General features: G+C 51.3%; 2 protein-coding genes across 6 annotated transcripts; one reads left to right on the plus strand and one right to left on the minus strand.

The window, feature by feature from the left end:
• The first annotated feature begins 62 nt into the window (after positions 1–62).
• On the plus strand, positions 63–983 carry EMC6 (ER membrane protein complex subunit 6). The gene is made up of 2 exons (XM_082370849.1): positions 63–217; positions 405–983. The coding sequence occupies exon 2, from the start codon at positions 453–455 to the stop codon at positions 783–785; it is 333 nt and encodes a 110-aa protein (XP_082226975.1). The 5' UTR covers positions 63–217; positions 405–452; the 3' UTR covers positions 786–983.
• P2RX5 (purinergic receptor P2X 5) lies at positions 812–25449 on the minus strand. 5 transcript variants are annotated; one of them, XM_082370706.1, is made up of 13 exons: positions 25156–25447; positions 21673–21823; positions 20966–21037; positions 20606–20681; positions 20423–20519; positions 20084–20164; positions 19691–19829; positions 19064–19200; positions 18532–18625; positions 18317–18382; positions 16237–16319; positions 15094–15246; positions 812–13648 (listed from the first exon to the last, which is right to left on the minus strand). In XM_082370706.1, exons 1-13 carry the CDS (start codon positions 25290–25292, stop codon positions 13579–13581), a joined length of 1356 nt encoding a protein of 451 aa, XP_082226832.1. In that variant the 5' UTR covers positions 25293–25447; the 3' UTR covers positions 812–13578. The 5 variants fall into 5 exon arrangements, 4 of the variants coding, with proteins under 4 accessions (XP_082226832.1, XP_082226834.1, XP_082226833.1 ...); XR_014238159.1 differs by lacking the exon at positions 812–13648 and adding an exon at positions 17284–17360 and having other exon boundaries at positions 15227–15246; positions 25156–25448; XM_082370708.1 differs by lacking the exon at positions 15094–15246.
• Between the last annotated feature and the right edge of the window lie 2000 nt (positions 25450–27449).

Consider the following 27449-nt stretch of genomic DNA (forward strand, 5'->3'; position numbering starts at 1 on the left):
TTTCGGAAGTCCCAGCGCGCGCATAGAAAAGCGGAGAGAGGGGTGGAGCGTGCTCGGGGCACCCGCGGCGCATGCGCCAGAGGGCGGGTGCGAGCTCCTGGCGACTGCGCAGGCTGGGCCGTCCCAGCATCCTCCAGTGCAAGATGGCGCCGCGGGAATCCCTACCACAGGCTGTCTGAGGGAGCGTCGAGCTACTGCGTCTGCCGCCGGGTTCCAGGTAACTGGGCGAGTCTGGGCGGGAAATGCAGATGTGCCGCCGGCAACCCCGAGTCCTCAGCCTTTTCAGCGTCTTTCGAAGGTCCGAGACTGAGGGGTGCGAAGTCTCCGCAGCCCCAGGGGGAGGGGCGGCGCGAACCCAACTCGCCACGCTCCGGGCGCCACCTGTAACTTGGTTCTTTCCGCAGCCCCGCGTTGCTCCACGAGAAAGCAGAGGCCGAGCCCGGGCGGGTGCGATGGCCGCTGTGGTGGCCAAGCGGGAGGGGCCGCCGTTCATCAGCGAGGCCGCTGTGCGGGGCAACGCCGCCGTCCTGGATTACTGCCGGACCTCGGTGTCGGCGCTGTCAGGGGCCACGGCCGGCATCCTCGGCCTCACCGGCCTCTACGGCTTCATCTTCTACCTGCTCGCCTCCATCCTGCTCTCCCTGCTCTTAATTCTCAAGGCGGGAAGGAGGTGGAACAAATATTTTAAGTCGCGAAGACCTCTCTTTACAGGAGGTCTCATCGGAGGCCTCTTCACCTATGTCCTGTTCTGGACATTCCTCTACGGCATGGTGCACGTCTACTGAAACGTGGGCAGGGATGACTTTTAAAAAAAAAAAAAAAAAACAGATTGGGAGGACTGTTGCCAGAAATTAACACCAGGTAGACTTACCTAGTTTTTAAATTGTTGGAGTCGCCGCTTGTCCTGTAACGTTATAAATAATTTATATCTTAAGACGAAGAGCCTGTACTGTTCTTCAGATTAAATGAAGCGTGAGACCCTTTGTGGAGTTTTTTTCCTACCTTAACGCGTACCCCCTGGCTGCCATGGGCGCAAAATCGCCCGGTATTGACTCCGGGAGAGCTGGGACTGCGCCTTAGTTTTCTGTCCTTTCCTTGCATTTACACATAGGCCCCTCAGAGAGGGGCCACTAGGGCCTGAATAAGGAGAGAACTTACCGTTAACATCCTGAGAACTAATAACAGTTAATATTTATTAAGTGTGCCTTGTATGCCAAGCATTGTACCTTGTACCTTTTACACTCGTTACTTCGTTAATTCTAGCAATGTCCTTATGGATTAGATGTGATTATTATTCCCCATTGATGAACGAACCTGAGGCTCAGAGAGGCTAAATACCTCTGCCGGAGGAGGCACAGCTAGGAAGAGGCAGAGCCAGGATTCAAATGTAGGTCTCTTAATTGCTCTTACTGTATTGGCTGACTGTACCTTTTCAGAACCCAGCCTTCCCTCCCAACCACTGCTCTCAAGGTATGAGTGGTGTCATTTCAGTTCCATTTCACCTAGTTAGAGCTAGCTGTTTCCAGTTTTTAAAAAGCAAGCTCTTTTTTTCTAGACTCTGTCTAGTGAGAATTAAACAGACTGGATGATTAAGCTAATCTATGGGCTTGTCTAGAGTGTAAATGCTTCTGTCTATATGCTAATCCATGATCCCTCCCTGTCAGGAGGCTTATCTTAGAATAAAATGCATACATTTAATTGAGAAATAAATATTGCATTAGCGTTAAGTAAGGAACACGTTGCTTGTGGAATTTATAGTTTTAACTGGGAAGACCAGCATTACCTGATTTCACAAATAGTCAGATTATAAGAGCTATGAAGAGAGTACACGGGAGCCCCAAACCTAACCCAGGTTGCGGGGTAGCTTGCTTTTTTTTTTTTTTTTAATTTTATTATTTTTTTAATACAGCAGGTTCTTATTAGTTATCCATTTTATACATATTAGTGTATATATGTCAATCCGAAACTCCCAGTTCATCCCACCACCACCACCACGACTACCCCTCCGCCGCTTTCCCCACTTGGTGTCCATACGTTTGTTCTCTACATCTGTGTCTCAATTTCTGCCCTGCAAACCGGTTCATCTGTACCATTTTTCTAGGTTCCACATATATGCGTTAATATAAGATATTTGTTTTTCTCTTTCTGACTTACTTCATTCTGTATGACAGTCTCTAGATTCATCCACGTCTCTACAAATGACCCAATTTTGTTCCTCTTTATGGCTGAGTAATACTCCATTGTATATATGTACCACATCTTCTTTATCCATTCGTCTGTCGATGGGCATTTAGGTTGCTTCCATGACCTGGCTATTGTAAATAGTGCTGCAATGAACATTGGGGTGCATGTGTCTTTTTGAATTATGATTTCTCTGGGTATATGCCCAGTAGTGGGATTGCTGGGTCATATGGTAATTCTGTTTTTCGGTTTTTAAGGACCCTCCATACTGGTCTCCATAGTGGCTGTATCAATTTACATTCCTACCAACAGTGCAAGAGGGTTCCCTTCTCTCCACACCCTCTCCAGCATTTATTGTTTGTAGATTTTCTGATGATGCCCATTCTGACTGATGTGAAGTGATACCTCATTGTAGTTTTGATTTACATTTCTCTAATAATTAGTGATGTTGAGCAGCTTTTCATGTGCTTCTTGGCCATCTGTATGTCTTCTTTGGAGAAATGTCTATTTAGATCTTCTGCCCATTTTTGGATTGGGTTGTTTGTTTTTTTAATATTGAGCTGCATGAGGTGTTTATATATTTTGGAGATTAATCCTTTGTCCGATGATTCGTTTGCAAATATTTTCTCCCATTCTGATGGTTGTCTTTTCGTCTTGTTTGTAGTTTCCTTTGCTTTACAAAAGCTTTTAAGTTTCATTGGGTCCCGTTTGTTTATTTTTATTTTTATTTCCATTATTCTAGGAGGTGGGTCAAAAAAGATCTTGCCGTGATTTATGTCAAAGAGTGTTCTTCCTATGTTTTCCTCTAAGAGTTTTATAGTGTCCGGTCTTACATTTAGGTCTCAAATCCATTTTGAGTTTATTTTTGTGTATGGTGTTAGGGAGTGTTCTAATTTCATTCTTTTACATGTAGCTGTCCAGTTTTCCCAGCACCACTTATTGAAGAGACTGTCTTTTCTCTATTGTATATCCTTGCCTCCTTTGTCATAGATTAGTTGACCATAGGTGCGTGGGTTTGTCTCTGGGCTTTCTATCCTGTTCCATTGATCTATATTTCTGTTTTTGTGCCAGCACCATATTGTCTTGATTACTGTAGCTTTATAGTATACTCTGAAGTCAGGGAGTCTGATTCCTCCAGCTGTTTTTTTCCCTCAAGACCCCTTTGGCTATTCGGGGAATTTTGTGTCTCCATTCAAATTTAAAGATTTTTTTGTTCTAGTTCTGCAAAAAATGCCATTGGTAATTTGATAGGGATTGCAATGAATCTGTAGATTGCTTTGGGTAGTATAGTCATTTTCACAATATTGATTCTTCCAATCCAAGAACATGGTATATCTCTCTGTTTGTATCATCTTTAATTTCTTTCATCAGTGTCTTATACTTTTCTGCATACGGGTCTTTTGTCTCCCTAGGTAGGTTTATTCCTAGGTATTTTATTCTTTTTGTTGCAGTGGTAAATGGAAGTGTTTCCTTAATTTCTCTTTCAGATTTTTCATCATTAGTGTATAGGAGTACAAGAGATTTCTGTGTATTAATTTTGTGTCCTGCAACTTTGCCAGATTCATTGATTAGCTCTAGTAGTTTTCTGGTGACATCTTTAGGATTCTCTATGTATAGTATCATGTCATCTGCAAACAGTGACAGTTTTACTTCTTCTTTTCCAATTTGTATTCCTTTTGTATTTTTTTCTTCTCTGATTGCTGTGGCTAGGACTTCCAAAACTATGTTGAATAATACTGGTGAGAGTGGACATCCTTGTCTTGTTCCTGATCTTAGAGGAAATGCTTTCAGTTTTTCACCATTGAGAATGATGTTTGCTGTGGGTTTGTCGTATATGGCCTTTATTATGTTGAGGTAGGTTCCCTCTATGCCCACTTTCTGGAGAATTTTTATCATAAATGGGTGTTGAATTTTGTCAAAAGCTTTTTCTGCATCTATTGAGATTATCATATGGTTTTTATTCTTCAATTTGTTAATATGGTGTATCACATTGATTGATTTGTGTATCTTGAAGAATCCTTGCATCCCTGGGATAAATCCCACTTGATCATGGTGTGTGATCCTTTTAATGTGGTGTTGGATTCTGTTTGCTAGTATTCTGTTGAGGATCTTTGCATCTATATTCATCAGTGAAATTGGTCTGTAATTTTCTTTTTTTGTAGTATCTTTGTCTGGTTTTGGTATCAGGGTGATGGTGGCCTCATAGAATGAGTTTGGGAGTGTTCCTTCCTCTGCAATTTTTTGGAAGAGTTTGAGAAGGATGGGTGTTAGCTCTTCTTTGAATGTTTGATAGAATTCACCTGTGAAGCCATCTGGTTCTGGACTTTTGTTTGTTGGAGGATTTTTAATCACAGTTTCAATTTCATTACTTGTGATTGGTCTGTTCATATTTTCTATTTCTTCCTGGTTCAGTCTTGGAAGTTTATACCTTTCTAAGAATTTGTCCATTTCTTCCAGGTTGTCCATTTTATTGGCATAGAGTTGCTTGTAGTAGTCTCTTAGGATGCTTTGTATTTCTGCCATGTCTGTTGTAACTTCTCCTTTTTCATTTCTAATTTTATTGATTTGAGTCCTCTCCCTCTTTTTCTTGATGAGTCTGGCTAATGGCTTATCAATTTTGTTTATCTTCTCAAAGAACCAGCTTTTAGTTTTATTGATTTTTGCTATTGTTTTCTTTGTTTCTATTTCATTTATTTCTGCTCTGGTCTTTATGACTTCTTTCCTTCTACTAACTTTGGGTTTTGTTTGTTCTTCTTCCTCTAGTTCCTTTAGGTGTGAGGTTAGATTGTTTATTTGAGATGTTTGTTGTTTCTTGAGGTAGGATTGTATTGCTATAAACTTCCCTCTTAAAACTGCTTTTGCTGCATCCCATAGGTTTTGGATCGTTGTGTTTTCATTGTCTTCTGTCTCTAGGTATTTTTTGATTTCGTCTTTGATATCTTCAGTGATCTCTTGGTTATTTAGTAACGTATTGTTTAGCTTCCATGTGTTTGTGTTTTTTACGTTTTTTTCCCTGTCATTGATTTCTAATCTCATAGGATTGTGGTCAGAAAAGATGCTTGATATGATTTCAATTTTCTTAAATTTACTGAGGCTTGATTTGTGACCCAAAATGTGATCTATCCTGGAGAATGTTTCGTGCGCACTTGAGAAGAAAGTGTAATCTGCTGTTTTTGGATGGAATGTCCTATAAATATCAATTAAATCTATCTGGTCTGTTGTGTCACTTGAAGCTTGTGTTTCCTTATTAATTTTCTGTTTGGATGATCTGTCCGTTGGTGTAAGTGAGGTGTTAAAGTCCCCCACTATTATTGTGTTACTGTCGATTTCCTCTTTTATAGCTGTTAGCAGCAGCCTTATGTATTGAGGTGCTCCTATGTTGGGTGCATGTATATTTATAATTGTTATATCTTCTTCTTGGATTGATCCCTTGATCATTATGTAGTGTCCTTCCTTGTCTCTTGTAACATTCTTTATTTTAAAGTCTATTTTATCTGATATGAGTATTGCTACTCCAGCTTTCTTTTGATTTCCATTTGCATGGAATATCTTTTTCCATCCCCTCACTTTCAGTCTGTATGTGTCCCTAGGTCTGAAGTGGGTCTCTTGTAGACAGCATATATATGGGTCTTGTTTTTGTATCCATTCAGCGAGCCTGTATCTCTTGGTTGGAGCATCTAATCCATTCACGTTTAAGGTAATTATCGATATGTATGTTCCTATTATCATTTTCTTAATGGTTTTGGGTTTGTTTTTGTAGGTCCTTTTCTTCTCTTGTGTTTCCCACTTAGAGAAGTTCCTTTAGCATTTGTTGTAGAGCTGGTTTGGTGGTGCTGAATTCTCTTAGCTTTTGCTTGTCTGGAAAGCTTTTGATTTCTCCATTGAATCTGAATGCGATCCTTGCCGGGTAGATTAATCTTGGTTGTAGGTTCTTCCCTTTCATCACTTTAAATATGTCATGCCACTCCCTTCTGGCTTGTAGAGTTTCTGCTGAGAAATCAGCTGTTAACCTATGGGAGTTCCCTTGTATGTTATTTGTCGTTTTTCCCTTGCTGCTTTCAATAATTTTTCTTTGTCTTTAATTTTTGCCACTTTGATTACTATGTGTCCGGGCCTGTTTCTCCTTGGGTTCATCCTGTATGGGACTCTCTGCACTTCCTGGACTTGGGTGGCTATTACCTTTCCCACGTTAGGGAAATTTTCGACTATAATCTCTTCAAATATTTTCTCTGGTCTTTCTCTCTCTCTTCTCCTTCTGGGACCCCTATAATATGAATGTTGCTGCATTTAATGTTGTCCCAGAGGTCTCTTAGGCTGTCTTCATTTCTTTTCATTCTTTTTTCTTTATTCTGTTCAGCAGCAGTGATTTCCACCATTCTGTCTTCCAGGTCACTTATCCGTTCTTCTGCCTCAGTTATTCTGCTATTGATTCCTTCTAGTGTATTTTTCATTTCAGTTATTGTATTGTTCATCTCTGTTTGTTCGTTCTTTAATTCTTCTAGGTCTTTGTTAAACATTTCTTGCAGCTTCTCGATCTTTGCCTCCATTCTTTTTCCGAGGTCCTGGATCATCTGCACTATCATTATTCTGAATTCTTTTTCTGAAGGTTGCCTATCTCCACTTCATTTAGTTGTTTTTCTGGGGTTTTTTCTTGTTCCTTCATCTGGTACATAGACCTCTGCCTTTTCATCTTGTCTGTCTTTCTGTGAATGTGGTTTTTGTTCCACAGGCTGCAGGATTGTAGTTCTTGCTTCTGCTGTCTGCCCTCTGGTGGATGAGGCTATCTAAGAGGCTTGTGCAGGCTTCCTGATGGGAGGGACTGGTGGTGGGTAGAGCTGGCTGTTGCTCTGGTGGGCAGAGCTCAGTAAAACTTTAATCCTAATCGGCTTGTCTGCTGGTGGTTGGGGCTGGGTTCCCTCCCTGTTGGTTGTTTGGCCTGAGGCGACCCAACACTGGAGCCTACCCGCTCTTTGGTGGGGCTAATGGTGGACTCTGGGATGGCTCACGCCAAGGAGTACTTCCCAGAACTTCTGCTGCCAGTGACCTTGTCCTCACAGTGAGACACAGCCACCCCCCACCCCGCCTCTGCAGGAGACCCTCCAACACTAGCAAGTAGGCCTGGTTCAGTCTCCTGTGGGGTCACTGCTCCTTCCCCTATGTCCCGATGCGCACACTACTTTGTGTGTGCCCTCCAAGAGTGGAGTCTCTGTTTCCCCCAGTCCTGTCGAAGTCCTGCAATCAAATCGCGCAGGCCTTCAAAGTCTGATTCTCTAGGAATTCCTCCTCCCGTTGCTGGACATCAGGTTGGGAAGCCTGACGTGGGGCTCAGAACCTTCACTCCAGTGGGTGGACTTCTGTGGTATAAGTATTCTCCAGTTTGTGAGTCACCCACCCAGCAGTTATGGGATTTGATTTTTTGTGATTGCGCCCCTCCTACCGTCTCATCGTGGCTTCTCCTTCGTCTTTGGATTTGGGGTATCTTTTTTGGTGAGTTCCAGTGTCTTCCTGTCGATGATTGTTCAGCAGTTGGTTGTGATTCAGATGCTCTCACGGAAGTGAGTGAAGAGGGAGTGAGAGCACGTCGTTCTACTCTGCCGTCTTGAACCAATCTCTCAATTTATTTATTTTATTTATTTATTTTTGGCTGCATTGCGTCTTCGTTGCTGCGTGCGGGCTTTTTCTAGTTGTGTTGACGGGCTTCTCATTGCGGTGGCTTCTCTTGTTGTGGAGCATGGGCTCTAGGCGCACAGGCTTCAGTAGTTGTGGCATGTGGGCTCAGTGGCATGTGGGCTCAGTAGCTGTGGCTCACGGGCTGTAGAGCGCAGGCTCAGTAGTTGTGGCGCACAGGCTTAGTATCTCCGCGGCATGTGGGATCTTCCCGGACCAGGGCTCGAACCCATGTCCCCTGCATTGGCAGGCGGATTCTTAACCACTGAGCCACCAGGGAAGCCCACAGGGTAGCTTCTTTGAGGAAATAACATTACAATTAGGACGCAAGGGTTGAGTAACAGTCAAGTGTGGAGAAGGGGTTACTTGCAAGAAAGTGCATGTGTGAGGGCCATTGAGAACAAAGGAGTTTGGCCTGTGTCTGAAAAGTTAGAGAGAAGAGGCCCTGAGGTAGAGCACAGTGGGAGGTTTTGCTGCCAAACTAAACTTGGGTCCACTTGTCCATGAGCAGTAAAACCAATCTACTTACACTGGGTTGTGGTGAAGGAAAGTGCAGTGCTTATTGCAGGCGCAAAGCAAGGAGACCAGGCAGCTAGTGCGCAAAAGGCCCAAACTCCCCGAAGGCTTTCAGGGAAAGGCTTTTTAAGACAGGGTGAGGGAGAGGGTTGCAGGGTGCATGATCAACCTGTGGACAGTCTTCTGATTGGTTGCTGTTGAGGTGACCAGGAGTTAACATCATCAACCTTCTGGTTCTAACGGGTCTGGGGTCTACGTGCTTGTGGGCAGCATACAGTTAACTTCTTCCACCTGGTGAGGGTTTCATTATCTGCAAAACAGCTCAAAGGACGTGGCTCAGAATATTATCTATAGCCCTTGAGGAGGAGCTAAAGGTCTTTGACTTAGTTTAGCTATTATTTGCTTAGCTATTATTTTGTGTTGCTTGACTGTTTTTCTTTCTTTCTGTGTTTTCTCACTTCTCTGATTAAATTTCTTTGGAACTGGGGGAAAGCCTAGGAAGCTAAAGGTTTTCTACAGACAAGAGGCAGGTGGAGGACATTCTGTCCTGGGAAGGCGACATAGGGTCTTGCTCAATTACAGTTTGCCCTTGATACTAATAGCAATTGGGGGGAGCCTTTGAAAGTTTTAGCTAGGAGTGATGTGATCAGATTGGGACTTTAGAAAAGAATCAGTTTTAGATCAGAAGGGGATCTGAGAGCTTGAATTCAGGTCCCTTTTTACAGATAGTAGGTGACCTGTGACCAATAGCGGAGGCCCAGGCCTCCTGAATCCCATTTTGGGTTCTGGACCAGATGTTTTCACATGAAGCCAAGAAGCGGCTGAGGTGATAGCTTTGCCTCCTTCTCCCAGTGACCACCGCTGAACCCTTTCTCTGACCACCAATGAAGATGCTCACGTTCATGGTTTACACACCCCCACCCCCTCTCCCAACCTCCCCGGTCCTTTCAGGGACTTCTCTAAGTGGGAAGGGAGGGTTCAGTCCTGATGCAGAGTGAGTCCTGCTGGGGGGTATGGGGAAAAGTGAGCTGATTTACTTAACCATTCCTCTATTGTTGGGCAGTAAAACTGTTTGAAATGTTAGTATAAAAAAGACTGCAGTGCATGTCTTCACATCTATATCATTTTGAGGGAATTTAATAAGCTACTAGAAGATAAAAACTTGATTCCAAATGCTTTCCAGAGTTTTATCAGATTATACTCATTAAATGAAAAGGACCAGTTTTATCAGTGCCTTCCTAGTCCTTTAATGTTTGCTCATTTAAAGAGTTTCCTTTCATTTGAATTTCTTTGCAAGACAATAAGGAAAGTAATATATTGCTCACTATTTGTTTCTTGTGTCTGCCTCTTTTGGTCTTGCCTTCTTTACATTTTCCTCTAAAACACCAGGTATCCATGAAAATATGAAGGAGAAAAAATCAGGACACATTTAAAGTTAACACCTTTTATTGTTTTATAACCAAATTAAAATGTCAGAAAATACATATATTGGTCAGGACCCAGAAAATGCTTGCCATCTCCCCCCTTTAATTCTATGTGCTGGCCTAAGGGGAAACAGCTGAAAGAAAGGTGTCTTTTGTAGAAAGCATTCTTGGGTCCACTGGAGAATATGCTCTGAGGAGAGTTGTACCACTTGGGGAGGTGGGGGGCAGGTTGGAACCAAGTGGAGCCCTTTTCCAGACATGCAAATTGCCATTCCAAATGGGATGATTTAAGGACTTCCCAGGGCACTGCAGACCCCAGCTGGGGTTCTCGGAGACACCTGGAGGAAGTCACATTCCCCCCTTTATGACTGGTTCCCCAGGGGTCAGCTAGCCACTGAGAAAGGAACTGATGGGGTTGGGGGGCACAAAAAGGCATCCATGACTGATCAGTCCTGATGACCACTGCATCAGGAGTAAAGGGCACTTTGCGCTTTTTTTTTTTTTTTTTAATAATTTTATTTATTTTTGGCTGCACTGGGTCTTCATTGCTGCGCACGGGTTTTTCTCTAGTTGCGGCGAGCGGGGGCCACTCTTCGCCGCATTGCGCAGGCCTTTCATTGCGGTGGCCTCTCCTGTTGCGGAGCACGGGCTCTAGGTGCGCGGGCCTCAGTTGCTATGACTCACGGGCTTCAGAGCACAGCCTCAATAGTTGTGGCGCACGGGCCCAGCTGCTCCGTGGCATGTGGGATCTTCCCAGACCAGGGCTCGAACCCATGTCCCCTGCACTGGCAGGCGGATTTCAATCACTGCGCCACCAGGGAAGCCCGCACTTTGTTCTTTCAATGGCTGGTCCCTATGATGTCACATTAATAGCACCCAATTTAAAACTTTCCCATTGGCCAGCATCATGGTACTCCAAAGGCATGGAATAGGTAGATGGCTTTAGGCCAGGGCTTGAACATAAGCATAGACAATTCTTGTGATACTGAAATGTCAGCATGGAAAGATCTTGAGGGGCTGGCATGATCATCTTTCTGATGAGGTGCATCGAGGGAAAGGGGCTTTCGCAAGTTTGAAAAGTGCTCAAATTCCTGCTTCTCTTCTTCCCACTTCAAAGCCAGTTTCTGTAAGATTAATGAGCCTCCCACTCATTCACCAAGTTTATGCAAAAACGCGGGCGGGGGTGGGGCTGTGCAAAAGCAAGGGAACTGGCTGTGTGTGACACCATCCAGAAGCTTTGATGGGGGCCACTGGCCAGTCTGGCTTCCTGAGCATGGGGCCTCTGACATGTAGGGGAGAGGCCACCTGGAAAGCTTTGCTGGACTTGAAGAAACAATTAGATTAAGTCCTCCATGGCAGTAAGTTTAAAGGGGCAACCCTTAAAATTAAAGAATGTCAACTTGATGAAAGCCTCACAGAAGCTGCTCCAGTGACACCGTCTGCATTCCATTTCCTCAGTTGCTCTTTCTCACGTCTTTTCTACGTGTGGTTCCCTGACCTGGATGCTTCCCCCATCACCTAGTTAGACTGCTACTAACCTTTCTGACTTCAACTTGTGTGTCACTTCCTTGTGGAAACCTGGCCACTCCTCACCGAGGACTCTCAAAGCACCCCATCCCGTTTGTGATTGATGTGTGACCCCTAGACTCTGAGCACCTGGGCAGGGACCGTTTCTGTGCTGCTCGCCACTGTGTCACCAGCATTTAGTCCAACACCTGACACAGTAGGTACTCAATAAATATTTACTGACTGAAGGAATAACTGAAGGGAGACATTTCCATTCCAATATAAAACAGCACAGCTGTCCCCAAGTGTTGTGGCTGCTGCCAAGCGATTCCAAAAACAGGTTAAAAGAAACCAGACCAACTTCTAAGCGGCCGTGACCCCTGCCCTGTTTACTCCCAAACACATAAGTAACATGCTGTGTTATCAGATCCAAGGGTTAGCCTTAGAGAGGAAGTGAAACACCACAGCAAATCACCTGGATTTTTCACTCTCTCTTCAGACAGCAGGTTGGGCTTGCTGACAGGTCACCTAGCAGCCCAGGGGAGGAGCTGCTTGATCTAGAAGGGGTCCTGTTCTGGGGACCACGCCCGTGCCCCAGAGGCCGGCCTCGCCAGAGACCTTTCCACCCCTCCAACCCTCCTGTCCAAAGGCCCCAGCGGAAGGATGTTCACTCCCCGCTAGAGTCAGGGCAGATGCTCACACAGCACCCAGGCTTGCTGGGTGACGGGCAGCACTGCAGGCCTTGGCTGCCAGGTGGCTTCAACAACCGTGATTGAGTTCTAGATCCCTCCCCCTGCGTTTACGCTGGGGCTCCTCCGCCAGTGCAGAGGGAGAAGCGAGCCAGCCGGCTCCCCAGCCCAGTATATTCTCTCGCACCTGACAGAGGAGACTTGGTCTGACTGCAGGCGGCAGGAAAAGTTCATTTCCTGAGCGAAGGCGTGAGTAACCCAGTGGATTCTCAGCAAGACAGGTGAGCCTCTTGGAATTGGTAACACAGGTTGCCTCAGGGAACGGGTGGGAGGGAAGCTTTTCACTTCTTTTCTTTTGTACCTCTTAAATTTTGAGTCATTTAAGTATGACCTAGTCAAAATATTTTAATTTGAATGAATTGAGCATAATGCCACTTTCCCGAGGGAGGGAAGGGGGGAATCTGCTTGGTCTCAAGGTAGCTTGCAGTAAGTCTGACCTGGAAATTGACGCCACTCACCAAAGCTGACCTTTTCAGAACCAGGCTTTGTATATCTCCTCAAGCACTGCTTCTCAACCTTTCACGTGCACATGAATCACCTGGGAGTCTTGTTGAAATGCAGGTTCTGATTTAGGGGGATGAGGGAGGGGCCTGAGACTGCATTTCTAACAAGCTCCCACATGATGCAGATGCTGCTGGTCCACGGACCACACTTTGAGTAGCAGTGCTTTACAGCCACTGAGGGAGGGGGTTGAGGGCCAACCTAGTAACAACTGTTTCCACTAGACGATTGAGCGCCATTCGTCATCTCATTAGCCCTTCAGGTGGAGCCTTAGAGGAGACGGAGGGAAGCCGAGCAAGGACACTGCAAGCCCCACAGAACAGCAAGAGCCAAACCACACAGGCAGATGCGTCTCCCATCTGGGTGAGACGCTATCCCCTGAGCTTCCCGAGGCTCTCCTTCCTCATGGCCAGCTGCCTCCTCACAGGTCCAGTCCTTTCCCAGTTGCCTCCTTGGCCACCTTTAAATTTCACCCCTGGGGGCAAGGCCAAATGTCCCCTTGGGTGTTGGCCAAGGTCTTTCTCTGAGGAGCCATCATTTGCTCTAGGGATTTGTGCAGGTCTCAGCTAGAGGCTGGAGGAAGGCCGGAGTGCTGGGCCCAGCTGTCACGTCTGTCGGCTCTGAAGGGAATTACATGCGTGCTCCCCTCCCTGGGGGTCAGGTCAGTGTCTCATTCAAGCATCTTTTGGACAGGGCCCAGCCCACAGCAGGCATCAGTGTTTGCTGTGTGAATGAATGAATAACTGAATGCCCTACTAAGTTCTTGGGAAAAATGAAAACACTTTAGGCCCCTGGCCTGCCCTCCACCCCTCCCCTCCCCAGGGCCTCTTCTGCATGAGCCACTGTGGCCACTGGGAGGCTCCCCTCCCCGCACACACAACAAAAAGCTTGTAGCAGGATCCCAGAGCGCAGGAGAGATGGCTGTGCCTGGAAGCCCCGTCCCATGGGGATGACGATGACTCTTCCCAGTTCAGAGCTGTGGGCAGTTCTGCCCTCAAATCTTCACCAAATCTGCTGTCAGCCGACAGCTCTGGCTATGCCTCCACGGTCTGCAGGTTCTGCAGCTGCTCCACGTTCATCTTCCCATTCCCCTGGCGGCCAGGCCTGTGTGGGGGCGGATGGGGGCACTGAGGACGCTTGGGAGCCCTGCAGGCAGGGACGGCCTCCCTAAAGGCAGACTCCGCCTGCAGAAGCTCTGGCTGGCAGCGCGGCAGGCAGTGAGCGTTCGCAGAGAGCGGCAGTCTGAGGGGTCCCTGGCCGCAGCCCAGGCACTGGGAGGCGCTCAGGCCGCGGCCTCTGGAGCTGGCCCAGCAGTGAGCAGCCGCCGCGGCCCCACAGCAACAGGCGAGGCTGGCCAAGACCAGCAGGGCAACCGCTCTTTCCTCTTGCAGGGGAAGGAGCTCAGGTGAGCACCCAGGAAGTGACAGTCAGGGAGCATGTGGGGGGCTGCTGGCACAGGCCTACCCCAGCAGATCTCCCAGCCTCTCCATCTTTCTTTCCTCACTCCTCTCCATCCTTTGCCTTCCCTCTCCATCCTGGCTCACCACTCTCTCTTTCCCTGCCCAGGCCCAGCTCCCCACTGGAGGCTGCCAATCGCTGAGTCAGCAGAGAATGGAAGCTCGAAGCAGAGGGCAGCCAGCCCCAGGTCAGTGAACGCCTCTGACGTAGTTGACGAGAGGAGAGTCAGGGAACCCTACTCACTGAGCTGGAGGTTTCCCTGTGTCCAGCCCCCCGGAACAAAAGGGAAAACAGGCCCAGAAAGGGCCAGGCACCTGCTCAGGGGCACATAGCAAGGCAGGGAAGCAGAGCAGGCCCGAGGGCTGCCTCTTGACTCAGCCCAGGGCTGCCTCCCACGCCAGGCTGTGGTCAGGTCTACAGAAAGCGCCAGGCTGCCCAGGGCTTCTGGGCAGTGCTCAGGGAAGGGCAGCCTGCAGGTCACCTGTCAGCACAGCCACCACTGTCCTCAGGCTAGGGCAGCTCCAGAATTTCCACATCAAAGAGGAGCTTATAAGGAGGCATCTGATGAGGCGTGGAGGGATGAAGGGCTCGGTAAGGCAAAATAACCTGATGGAGACCTGGATTCTAGGAACCCATTGCCCAGGTTCATATCCCAGCTCTGCCATTTATTAGCTGTGTGACTTGAGCAAGTTACTTGACCTCTCTGAGCCTCAGTTTCCTCATTAGTAGAACAGGGAATATTAATGTCCACCTCATTAGGTTGCTGAAAAGAATTCACATGTACAAAGAACTCAGAGCAGTGCCCAGCAGAGTAAGCCTGAGTAAATGATAGTACTGTTACTGTCTTAACATGCGCACAGCATAGCAAGCAGACAGGTCTGTGGTCACTCAGGGGTACTGGAGGGTAACAGGCATCGTGGAGGGGCTAAAGCACCACCAGCACCCCTCCCCCCAGAGTCCAGCTTGGATGGGCTCTGCTGGGTCCCTGGCATCCTGCCTTGTGGCCAGGTCACCCAGAGCAGGGAGCACAGTAGCCAGCTGGGCTGTCTCTGCGGGCCTTGTTCCTGGCCCTTGGCTGGGCAGCCCCTCACCTGGCGGGCTGGAGGAGCTGCCTGCACACACAGCCATTCTCCTTCTGGGCGCCGCCTCCATCCTGCACCTCTGGCTGCTCCGCCAGCCCCGCCGCGTCTGGGGCCACGCTCTGCTGCGAGGACTCTGCCATTTGGGCGAGGACCTCTAGGTCCCTGGGCAGGACATGACCCATTAAACCTGGCCTGTGGGTCCCACCTCCTCCCTGGGAGTAGTGAGCCACTCGTCCTGCAGGGGGCACCCCTCTTCCCCCAGCAGCTCAGCAGGGGTGGCAGGTGCAGTCAGGGCTCAGCCTGAGAACCGGGGCTGGGGTTCAGTCCAGGCAGATGATGTGGGCTGGCCCTCCGCCCCGTCCCAGGTTGGGGTGGGACTGAGGGAGCAGCGCCCGGTGCCTGTCCAGAGCCCCAGAGCCCACCATCCAAGGGCTGGGCCAGAGCCCCTTGCCCCTTCCTGTGCACCGAGCTATCAGGACTTCCCACTCATACTGTTCTCCGCCTCTGAGAACACACACACACACACCCACACCCACACACACACACCCACACCCACACACACACACCCACACACACACCCACACACACACCCACACACACACCCCCACACCCCCACACCCCCCCCCCAAGCCCACTGCCCAGGAGAGCCTAGACATAGCCCCCAGAGTGGGGAGGGGGGGGGGGATCGTTTTTTTTTTTTTTTCCTTCCCTTACCACTCCAGCTTCCCTCAACCCAAGCTCACCAGGACCACCAAGTCCAAGAATCCTAAAATTATAGTTGCTGGAAGGCACTGTATGTAAACCAACACTCTCATGTCACAGAGAGAGAAACTGAGGCCCAAGGCGGCCTGGGACTGGTCCAAAGTCACCTGGGGAGACCGTGGCAGGGCCAGGCCTGGAAACCAGGTCTCCTGCCCATGGCCTGGGTGGTCTGGTCTTCTGCCAGCTGCTCTGAAGTAGAATCCAGTTTTGTAGGGCCGGTACTCAGAACATTCTGCCTTACCCAGCCCTTCCAAGGGAGCTCCCCGTATTCAGCCCTGCCTCTACCCCCCAAACGCCGACATAAAACCAGGGTAAGGGTTCTGAGCCAGGGAGGGGGAGAGGCTGACCTAGTGGGCTCCCCTAGGGCCGCTGGGAGGAAGCATAACTGACCTCACGTCCTCATATTTCTTGTCTCGGTAAAAGTGGCTTTTTTTGATGAAGTAGATGAGTACCAGGTCGCAGAAGAAAGACCCCTGCAAAAGAGTTGGGGTCCCTGACTCAGAATCCTAGACTTCCAGAGAGCACCCGGCCACTTGACACCAACTACATGCCATTTGATCCTGCAGCAACCCCTGAGGGGGGCTGCGCTCAGAAAGAGGCACCTTTGTCCAAGGCCACAAAGCTGGTCCATGGTAGAGCCAGCCTGTGGTCCGTCTGACCCCTCAGGTTGAGCACCCCGCACTACCCTGATCCCATCGAATCACGCCTTCAGCCAGTGTCTGCTGAGCACTCACCAGTGCCAGGCACTGCCCTGGGGTGTGGGAAAGAGCAAGAAAGACAATGAGACCCTCTGGGGACTCCCCCTCTGGTGCAGGAGACGAGCATATAAATTATGACAGTGACAATGTCCCATGATGGGGAGAGGAGCAGGGGGAGCAGAGAGAAGATGGGACTCTACTCAGCCTGGGGAGGGACATCTGGGCCGAGTCTTGAGGCTGAATAGGATTGTATATAAGGACAAAGGAAAAAACGCTCGGGAAGGGCACTGCAGAGGACAGGCTCGTCACGCCTGGGAACAGGGCCAGGAACAGAACTGTGGCAGTGCGGGAAGATCCCTCTAGTAGGCAGTGAGAGAGGGACTGGAGGGTATCTGAACAACAGGGACACCACAGCAGCGGTCAAGGAAAGATGAGGAGGCCTGAGCCAACCCAGCGGACCGACCCACTGACGCCTGAACACAAGCTCTTCAGACCAGAGTGGACGGCGCAAATACCGGTCTCCTCCACCAGAGGGCGACTCCACCCACTGCACAGAGAGGAGGGGGCGGGGGGTGGGAGAGGGTTGGTGGAGGACCACAGGTGAACCAGGTCCTCTGACCCTGGGCATGGCACAACTTCCCCCCCCCGCCACCAGATGCCAAAAAGGTTATCAATTCCTTGTTCCACAGAGAACACTCCTCCCACCCCCCACCCAGCCTCTACCACTTTTCCCCGTTACCTTCATTCCACAAGTGTGTCCCCAGATTTCTGATTTACCCCCATCATAAGAAAGTGATGTCCGAAGGTGGCCCCTGTCTAGGGAAGTGACCTATGCAAACATGCAGGGCTCCCCAACAGTGTTGCTGCAGTTAAGAGGAGTCCCTTGGGGCCCACGTTCATCCACTGACCACCTCTCAGGAGCATGGCCTCTTTGAGTCCTGCGACAGGACACGATGTTCCTGGTCACAATAAAAAGTCAGTCCTAGGTCCTCCTGGAAGCCCCCATGGGGCTGCTGTGACCTCCCGGGCAGAGGAACCAGGGACAAGGCTGCCAGAAACCTTGGCAAGGGGCTTGCTGGTATGGGTGTGAGCCACTCTAATGACTGCCTTGTCTTTAAAAAACTTCCAGAAAAACAAAGGGGCATGAAAGGTCCAGAGGAAGCCTTTCCCTGCCCTCCAGCCGTTACTTCCTCTCCGGTGGCCCCTCTGCCCAACTGAAGGGACAGACCTGGACTACAGCCCGACTTCCCTGCCTCTCATCTTTCTAGCCCCGTGATTCACACCCGGGGGGCAGTTTGGCGACGTCTGGAGACATTTTTGGATGTCACAGCTGTGGGGGAAGGTGCTGCTGGCGTCTGGTGGGTAGAGGCCGAGGACGCTGTCAGACACCTTACAATGCACACAGTCGCCCCACAAAAAAAGTGATCTGGCCCTACATGTGAACAGGGCCGCGGCTGAGAAGCCCTGTGTATAGCCGGATCCTGCCTCTTTCTAGCAGAAGTGGAGACAAGGCTGCGCAGGATCCCAGAGAACCCCCCGCTGCAGAGCCACAGGCAGAAGCCTCTCTGGCTCTGGAAAGAGAAACCCAGGCAGTCACGGCCACCTGGGGGCTGCTGGAGGGGTGTGAAGTCCCAGAGAGCCCTCTTCACCCCCATCCGCACTGACCTCCCCAGTTCTGGTTCTTTCTGGGACAACTCCCCTGGGGCAGTGTCCCCCCCTGCCCGCCCCCGCAGGTGCTCGGAGGGTAAAGGGGGTGGGGGAGAGGTACTCACCACGCCCATAAGCGCCACCCCTGAGCCCACGTTGATGACTGTGGGGATGATGTTGAACTTCCCTGCCTGGAGCCCAGAGAGAGAAGGTGGGGTGAGGAAGGCAGCAGGACAGCGGGATCCCCAAGGACTCCACCAGAGCCAGCCTGGGGTCCCCCCAGCATGCCCCACCCTCCCAGGACCTGCCCAGCTTCAGAAGGGGAGCCTCACCCACACACCTTGCCATTCACCATCACATCAAAGCGGATCCCATAGGCTTTAAACAGCGTGCGGAACTCCACCCCAGCTGCGTCTCGGTAATACTTGGCAAACCTGGGGGAGACACGGCTCGGGGAGCCCTCGGCCTGCCTGGGTCTTCCCTGTTTGGCAACACAGGCTCCGCTGCCTTGGAGATTTATAACCCCACCCCCACCCCAGGACCCTGGCATTCAGCAGCCCCAGGAAAGTTTGGAGACCCCCTTGCTGATGTGCAATAAAAGATTCGTTCAGATCTTTGAAGTTCTTGCCAGACGTTCCCCAAGAGGCAAGGGCCTTCCCACTACTGCTGGGCCAACCCGGGCCACCAAGGCCTCAGCTTCAGGGCAAGTCCAGAGCCATGGCCGATGCTTCTCTCCCACAGGCCCCCTGGCGGCCTCCCTGCACCTCCCACTCTGACACCCACCTCCAGGAAGGGGTGTCATAGCGCTGGCACCCAGGCAAGGACACGAAACGTGGACAGGGTCATAAGGTGGCAGACTTAGCCCCACTTACCTGAAGTTGTACCCAGAAGAGAGAGAGTTTTCTGAAAATCTGTTGTCCAGACGGTTAAAATAATAGCGAGGGTAACATTCAGAGGGAGCTCTATCAAGGTCACAGTCCCATTCAATCTGAATTCCTATCACACCACCCTTGATGCAAAAGAGACAAGAATCAGTGCACAGAACTTTCTGGAGATAGAAGCCACAGACCAGCTCTTCATGGAGAGCTCGGGCAGGGGGTTGGCCCCACTGGAGCATCCTTCCAGGAGGGAAGTAGAAGGCCCAGGGTTCACACCTCTGGGGTGACTGAGAAAAGTGTGTCGCTGACAGCCCATATCCTCCTGCTTCGCGCTCCAGGGAGAAGGGAATGACCCAAGCAAGCACCTACTGCAGGACTGGCACCTCACACCACAGCCAGGGTGCCAGTGGGGCTCCTGGCTCGGTTTCACCTGATGCCCCAGGACTCAGAACCAGACGCAGGTGCAAGTGTGGCCCTCACTGCATGCAGCACAGCTAATTCTGAGACAGTCCCTGGGCAGGTGACTGCAGGGCCACCGCATCCCATGGGTCCTCCTCCACACCCCCTCCTCGTTGCAGAGCTCAAAGCTCAAGCCCAAAGCCCTCCAGCCCCACCACCCACCTGCACAGCTATCTCCTGGAAGTTGCTCCCCGTCCAGCTGACCACAGACCCAAGTCGGAAGATGGGGCAGTAGGGGTCCTTGGGGCCATATTTACAGGACTTCAGGAAAGCTCTGTCCGTGGTGTCCAGCACATTTGTCCTGCGTGGAGGCCATGAAGAGCCAGTGAAAGGAAGGTGAGACTTGCTGTTCCCAGGCCAGAAACCGGGCCTGACCCACACTGAGCCCTTGACTTTAGCCCCTCCTCAGATCCTGACTGCTTTCCCACCCCCAACATCCTCCAGTAAGAAAGGACACAGCCCTGCCGCCACTGCACGGGAAAGGGTGCCCCCTCATCACCCAGTGGGTCATTCCACACTGCGTCACATACACACCATGCACGCGGGCCCACGTACTTGGAGAAGTTGAATTTGGGGAAACGAATGAAGTTCTTTATGTAAACAGTGAAGTCTTCAGCTTCGCCCAGGAGTGGCTTCCTGAAAACCAAGGCAGGACAGTCTGCTCAGGAGGCCCTGCCCCGCCCTCTCCATGCCTGTGCTGAGGCTGAAGCCTGTCTGCTCCCTGGGTGCCCTGGAGCCTTTGCAGAGGACAGTCAATTTGATCATGTCGGGGTGGTCCTGGGGCCTTTGTGGGGTGTCCTGGCTTCTCCCCCAGGACACGTCTCCACCATTGGGCTGGGACCCGCTGCCCAGGGCTGGGTAACTCCTCAGGGTCCCGAGGTTACAGCCACTCACGCGGGCCTGGACTTTGTCTCCACCGGGCACCAGGCGAAGATCTCACAGGTGCCCTTTTGCTCGCTCCCCGCCCGCAGGCAGCGGCCGGTCCTCACTCCTGCAGGGGTGGGAGAAGGACAATGCCAGGAACCTCCTGGTTCCAACTCCCCTTCTGCCCCCAGCCCTGTCTACTCCAGGCCTCACCATTTCCAGCCACAACCGGCTCCCCAGGAGGGCAGTCGCTGTCCTCACAGCACAAGGCATCCGGAATGCTCTCACTCTGCCAGGAGAGAAAGGGTGCCTGGCAGGGGGAGGCGCCTGCAGGGGCCCCTTCTCAGAACCAGGTCCCACCCCAGGGTGAGGCCAGGGGTTCCTCCCCTGCCTGTGGCGGCTCACCCCTTGAGAACCTGCTTCTCCCCTGAACAGTGCAGGTATGCACGCTGGTGCACACATCCCCCAGGGCCCTTGGAGGGCGTCGAAACCCCTGCCTCAGGAGAGGGGTGGACCCCAAGTACTGCTGGCAGCTCTCCCACCCCCTCCCCGGCTCTCTGCACCAAGACGCACCTCGGCACAGGTTTCCTGCCGCTGGTTGGGGGTCACGACCAGGTTGGTGATTACAAAGAAGACATTCTCTCCCTGAGAAACCAGAGGGAGGTTGAGGAACCCCCTCCTGCCACTGGGGTACCCCCTTCCCGGGGCTGCCTGGCAGGTGGTGGGACCTCTGCATGGGTGTTGCAGACACTGGGGCCACAAAATCAGTGGATCCCACCCACGAGCCCACTGACCTCAGAGTCCCAGAGCAGGTGTCCTTAGAGGGGTCTCTTCCATGCCCACAACCCCAAACCATTCTGACCTCAGCCCCCAGGGTCCAAGCTGAGATACAGGAGGAGAGAGAGGAGAAGGGGCAGTGATGAGATGGCCCGGCCCCGGCCCAGGGAACTGCTCCCAGGGACAGCGGCCAGTATAAGGGCGGGGCTGTCGGTGCCAGGCCACCTGACTCACACTGACCTGCAAGTTCTCTGGCTCCCATTTGGTCTCAACAGGCTCAGGGTTTGATGGAAACAGAGCAGCCCCGTAAGGCACAGTTGGGGAGGGCTGGGGTTTGGCATGGGGGAAAGGACCTGGGCAGAGGCTATCTGCAAACCCTGCAGCCGTCCCAGGCCAAGGGAGACAGTGAATGGAGGTCCCTGGGTCCCCAAGCAGTTTCCCATGTCACCCACCCGGATCCAGACCCTGCCAGCCTGGGCCCTTGTGCTGGGTGGGGCTCAGACCTGGGGTGGGATGACATAGTCGGCAACATCCCAGAGCCGCTCCCCAAGCTCTGAGGTGTTGGTGAAGGTCACACCCTTGACTTTGGTGACGATGCTGCTCTGCAGGGACGAGTCGGTGTCTTGGTAACACTTCTTCACCAGGAACACCCAACTGCAGGGAGGGGCAAGCAGGCGGGCGTCAGCCTCATTGCTGCCCTCAGGAAGTTTCCCCAGGCCCCCAGGGGGTGGAGGGGGCAGGCTTGGGGCTCCACCTTTCCCACCAGCTCCTGGGCAGGAGTCACAACTCCCTCTGCCGCCTGAAAGCCAGTCCTGCAAGCAGCAGAGGTGACAAGCAACCCCAGAAGCGAGAGGCTGCTGCTCTCAGGAGCCAAGGCCCTGCAGCCGGGCAAGCTAGGGATGAAACCGGCTCACCCGCACTTGCCATGTGACCTCGGGTGAGCCAATGAACTCGGGGGGTCAACACAGGGCTAAGTGCACCTCCTTCCAGAGGGGTGAGGATGGTTAAAGGACATGGTGCACAACCTGGAACTTATCATGAGGAGACCTCAGACAGACCCAAACTGAGGGGCATTCTACAAAATTAGAGTGCAAAATCCTGTACTCTTTGACACCCAAAACACAAGCAACAAAAGAAAAAATAGGTAAGTTGGACTTGATCCAAATTAAGAACTTTTTTGTGCATCAAAGGACACTATTGACAAAGTGAAAAGACAACCCAGAGAATGGGAGAAAGTATTTGTGAGTCACATAACTGATAAGGGTCTAGTACCCAGAATATACAAAGTCTTACAACTCAACAATAAAAAAGACAAGTAATCCAATTTAAATATGGGCTAACGATTTGAATAGATATTTCTCCAAGAAAGACATACAAATGGCCAATAAGCCCGTGAAAAGATGCTCAACATCTTTAGTCAGGAAATGCAAATCAAAAACCACAGTGAGATAGTACTTCACACCCAATAAGACAGCTCTAATCCAAAAAATGGAAAATAACAAGTGTTGGTGAGGATGCAGAAAAATTGGTACTTGCTGGTGGGAATGTAAAAAGGTGTAGGTGCCGTATGTGGTGTATCCATACAATGAGATATTATTCAGCAATTAAAGGAATAATTTACTGACACAGGCTACAGTATGTATAAATCTTGAAAACATGCTAAGTGAAAGAAGCCAGACAAAAAAGGCCACATGTTGTAATGATTTGATTTATATGAAATGTCCAGAATGGGCTATAGAGACAAAAAGTAGATTAGTGGTTACCAAGGGATGGTGGTAGGGGAGAACTGCAAATGACTGTTAATAGACACAGGTTTCTTTTGGGGGTGATGGAAACGTCCTGGAATTAGATAGTGGTGATGGTTGTACAACATTGTGAATGTACTAAAAACCACTGAATTGTGTAATTTAACATGGTTAAAATAATGAATTACATGCTATGTGAGTTTTACCTCAATCTAAAAATGGTTTTTAAAAGATCCTGCACTCTCCAAAAAATGTCAGTGTCATAAGATACAAAGACAGACTCAGGAGTGATTCCAGATTAAAGGAGACATGACAACTGAACATAAGGCATGATTTCGGATTTTCTTTTCCTATAAAGGTAATTTTGGGGACAATTTACAAAAGGTCTATTGCATAGATGATAATATTTTTATGTTAATTTCCGAATTTTCATGCTTGTACTTCATTAAATAAGAGAATTCCTTGTTTTTAAGAAATACACATGGAAGTATTTAGGAGTCAAGAGACATCATGCCTGCAACCTACTCAACAGAAAAAAATTGCACATGTATACACACACATAGAAAGAGAAAGGGATAAGGACAACACAAATGTAGTAAAATGTTAACATTTGAGGAATCTAGGTGAAGGGCATTAAAAAAACTGTACTACTCTTTAAAACTTTTCTGTGAGTATAAATTACATCAAAATACAAAAAAATACATTTTTAAAGGAGACGGCACATGTAAATTGCTTAGCACAGCGAGTGCCAGGCACAGAGGAGGAGCTCAATGAATATAACACATCAACTTATTACTGAGGTTACTGTTAATTAGAGATTGTCCAGGTCAACCCCCCTTGGTAAAGTTGGGAAAACTGCGGCAAGGGGGCAGGAAGCCACCTTCCTGAGGTCATGCAGCAGTGCTGTGGGATGCCCTGCCTCTCCCAGGCACCAACCAGGATGCTTCCACCCTCATCTCTGGGGGCAGAGCTGGCATGTCCTGGGCCCTAGGCTGTCCCATCTCCAAGGACCTCTGAGAGGGTTGTGACCCTTGAGCCAACCAGCCATTTTAGTAGGGACACGCTGGGCCTGGCCTGGACAGAAACATTCAGCAAATACTCAAGGGACAACCACCACCATTCATTCACTCATTCGTTTCACACCCGTCCCCTAAGCAGTTAGGGGACACCAGGCAGGCCCCGCCCTCATGGCGTCCCCAGACTGACAAGGGCAGTCAGCAGGAACATTAAGCAGATGATCCCCTGAATAAGCATGTCATTACATTGTGGGAATTCCGGGGAGGAGCATCGAGAGCCCAGGTGTGAGGGATGAGTGGGCGCCAACGACGGGAAGCCTGGCTGAGGAGCAGTAAGACAAAAGGCCCTCAGGTGGGGGGCAGCCAGGTGCCTTAGGGGTGAAGCTCGGGGATGAAGCCCGGCCTCCGGTGGGAGCGAGGCGAGGTCAGGGCTGCCCTCCCTGGAGGAGCCGCTGCTGCTCCCCAGGTCAGGAAGTAGGAGGGACTCAGCAGCATTAACTAAAGGCATAAAAGAGGCACATCCGCATCCCAGTTGTCTGGTGTCATTTCCTCTCCACCTGTCCCCTCCCTGCTTGGGGGTGAAGCCTCTGAACAGGGCCTGGCTGACCCCAAGGAGCTGCCCCTCAGCTGATGGTGCCAGCTCCTGCAGGGCAGGGGAGGGGGGCAGACAGGAGAGCTGGGTGCCAGGGAGGGTACAGGGTTTCGGGGCAGGACCCCCAGAGAGGCCAGCCACGGGTGGGGCGAGCTAGCCAGAAGGGAGTTCTGGGACATGCCAGGCTCATGAGTTGCCCCTGCCGGGAGCTTGGCACTGAGCTCAGTGACTATAAATAAACCACCGGGGGCCTGGGCCAGCCCGGGCTAGGGCCCAGGGGGGCTGCCATGACAGCTGCAGCCCAAGCCCCTGCAGCCTCGCCCCCTTCCCAAAGCCCAAGCACTGGGGGCCCCAGCCCTGGAGGAAGGAACTGCCCACGGAAAGCCTCACAAATGGGGGGACCCAGGAACCCCGGTGCATCTCATCACCTCAAGAGCCCCTGGGGAGTTGAGGGCTCCCTCCTTACCCCCCACCCTTAAGCCCAACGGTACAAGAAGGGCCGCCTCCCCAAGCAGGGTCCCAGAGCCCAGTCACAGGGCACCCCCGGCGCCCCCAGGCCAATTCCCAACCCCCGGAGGCCGCAGCTGCGGCCCCGGCCGGCCCTTCCCCCTCCCCGAGCCCCGGAGAACTCACACCACCAGGTAGGTCAGGATGGAGACCTGCAGCAGCCGGTAGAGCAGGCCCACCTTCTTGTTCTTGGCGATGACGTACTTCTCGGTCTTGTAGTCTAAGAGCGACTGGTAGAGCCCCTTGCAGCCCGCCTGCCCCATGACGCCGGCTCACCTGTCCCGCGATCGCGTCGCCACACGTGTGCCGCATGGAGTCGCCCCCGCCGCCGCCCGGCCCCCAGTGTGGGCACCGCTGCGCCCGGGTGCGCGGCTCACCGGGCCCCGGCCGGCGGTTGGCGAGGCCGCGGCAGCGCCGCCCGAGGCCAGGCGGGGGCCTCGGACTGCGACCTTGCCTCCTCCCCTGACTGTGACAGTGACACCGCCGTACCGCCGCCCGGCCAGTGGCCTGCGAGGGCCCTCCCGGCGATCGCCGCCCGGGAGGGGTGCGGTGAGAAGAGGGTCTCCTTTGGAAGCAATGCACCCCCTTCTCCGCCCCCAAAGAAATCCCGGGGGTCCTCCTATTGAATGGCCGGGGAAACTGAGGCCAGCGAGGGGGACCTACAACACAGGAAGTGGAGGCGAAGACGGGATAAAGAGCATTGACAGAAAGATACAAACAGGTTTCTTGATTTTTCTTGCTCCCTGGGGCAACCCTCGCCCTCCCCTCACAGGATGGGGGCTGGGATGAAGTGCGCGTTCCTACTGCAGCAGCTGTGGCCCGTTTAAACCCCACACTCCGGGGCAGTTGCCAGGCAGGCCCCAGTGGCCAGAGCACGGAAAACTCTGTAGGGCAGGGAGGAGGGGTGGGGTGGGGATGGGGAGACAGCCAGCCAAAGCCTGGGATCTTAAAGATGCCTGGAGAGAGGGCGGGGCCAGCTGTGGAAATGCTCCCAAAGCAAGAGATGGACCTCATCTAAGCTGCTGAATCAGCAACCCCTCACGGACACAGTGGAATTAAATTAGAGGCGGTGGGAACGGAGATGAGGACACCTCTGAGAAGATCAGGTTCAGAACGTGGGACAGCCATCGAGAGGCGGGGTCCTGGGTGAGCTCGGTGTGCGTGTGCACGTGGGTACTGGGCTGTGCACGCTCGTTTTCTGCATTTCACTCACTGCCATCCTGCAGTCTGACCGGAAGTGGTCCTGCTCCTCTCCCTAGCCTGGCTCTCACACAGGAACAAGTTCCCTTCCCTGAACCACAGGTTCTGGGAGTTGGGAGTTGGAAGGGACCCTAAAGTTCACCAAGTGTGACCTCCTCTCAAAGTAAAAGCCTGAGGGCAGCACGTCTCCAGTTTTAGTGAGCGTGGGTATCATCTGGAAGAAAAAATGCAAATTCCTGGGCCCTGCCCCAAATATTTTCATTCCCTTAAGACTAGGATGGGGCCTGCAAATCTGTATTTTGCTCTCAAGCTGCCATTTCGGAAGCACAGATTTTTGCAACTGTTCATCAATTTCAATTCAAATGCCATTTCCTTAAAAAAAAAAAAAGTCCTGTTCTTACTACCACCCACCAAAAGCACCTCCACCCCAAACACTTTCTATCCCATTACCCCTTCTTATTCCCTTAGAGCCCCTGTCACTCTTGAATATGATCTTATTTACTTATTGTCTGTGTCCCCTACCAAGACCGTAAGCTCCAGGAGGGCGGGGACCTTGCCTTTGGCCACCTCTGCACCCCGTGCCCACCGCTATGACTGCGATATAATATGTCAGTACATATTTGTTGAGTGAAACTCAGGCCTGACTTTTTAAACAGGGAGATTTCAGCTGCCACCCTGTTCCAGTCATGACTGGGGATTTTGGAAGCTGACATCATCCAGGGGGAAAGGCTTAGGAATTGTCACCAGGCCTCCCTTCCTCACTCTCCTGCCAGCCTCTTCCTCAGCCCTCCCCTCACACGGCTCTCCAACACTCAGAGGAGATGCAGCCTCAATGGAGTGACATCACGCCTTATGAGGAGGCCCACCAACCTGCTCTTGTTTGCCCTCCAGTGTGGGCAGCCCCTCCTGAACGCCCCATGGCCCAGCCAAGACCAGGCTGCAGTTTCTGACAGAACTATCCAGATGCTTTACAGACCACGTGAGGGACATCCAAAGGGGAAAGCGCTGCTCTCAGGGCTAGGGCCAGACCCCTCCTTGTGGGCTCCCTCACAGCTTCTTAGGCTAGATCCAGACCCATTAGTGGGTCAGGACATCAGTTTACTGGGTTCCAACCAGCATATTCACAAAAAGAAAATATCAGAGTGTGTTTAAGGAAGTTAAGTGTAGACAGTTTGGTGAAATGTTTGTTTGAAGTATGTGTGTGCGTATAATGACGTGTA

This window comes from Balaenoptera borealis (assembly GCF_965194805.1).
Source record: "Balaenoptera borealis genome assembly, chromosome: 20".
NCBI classification, from domain to species: Eukaryota; Metazoa; Chordata; class Mammalia; order Artiodactyla; family Balaenopteridae; genus Balaenoptera; species Balaenoptera borealis.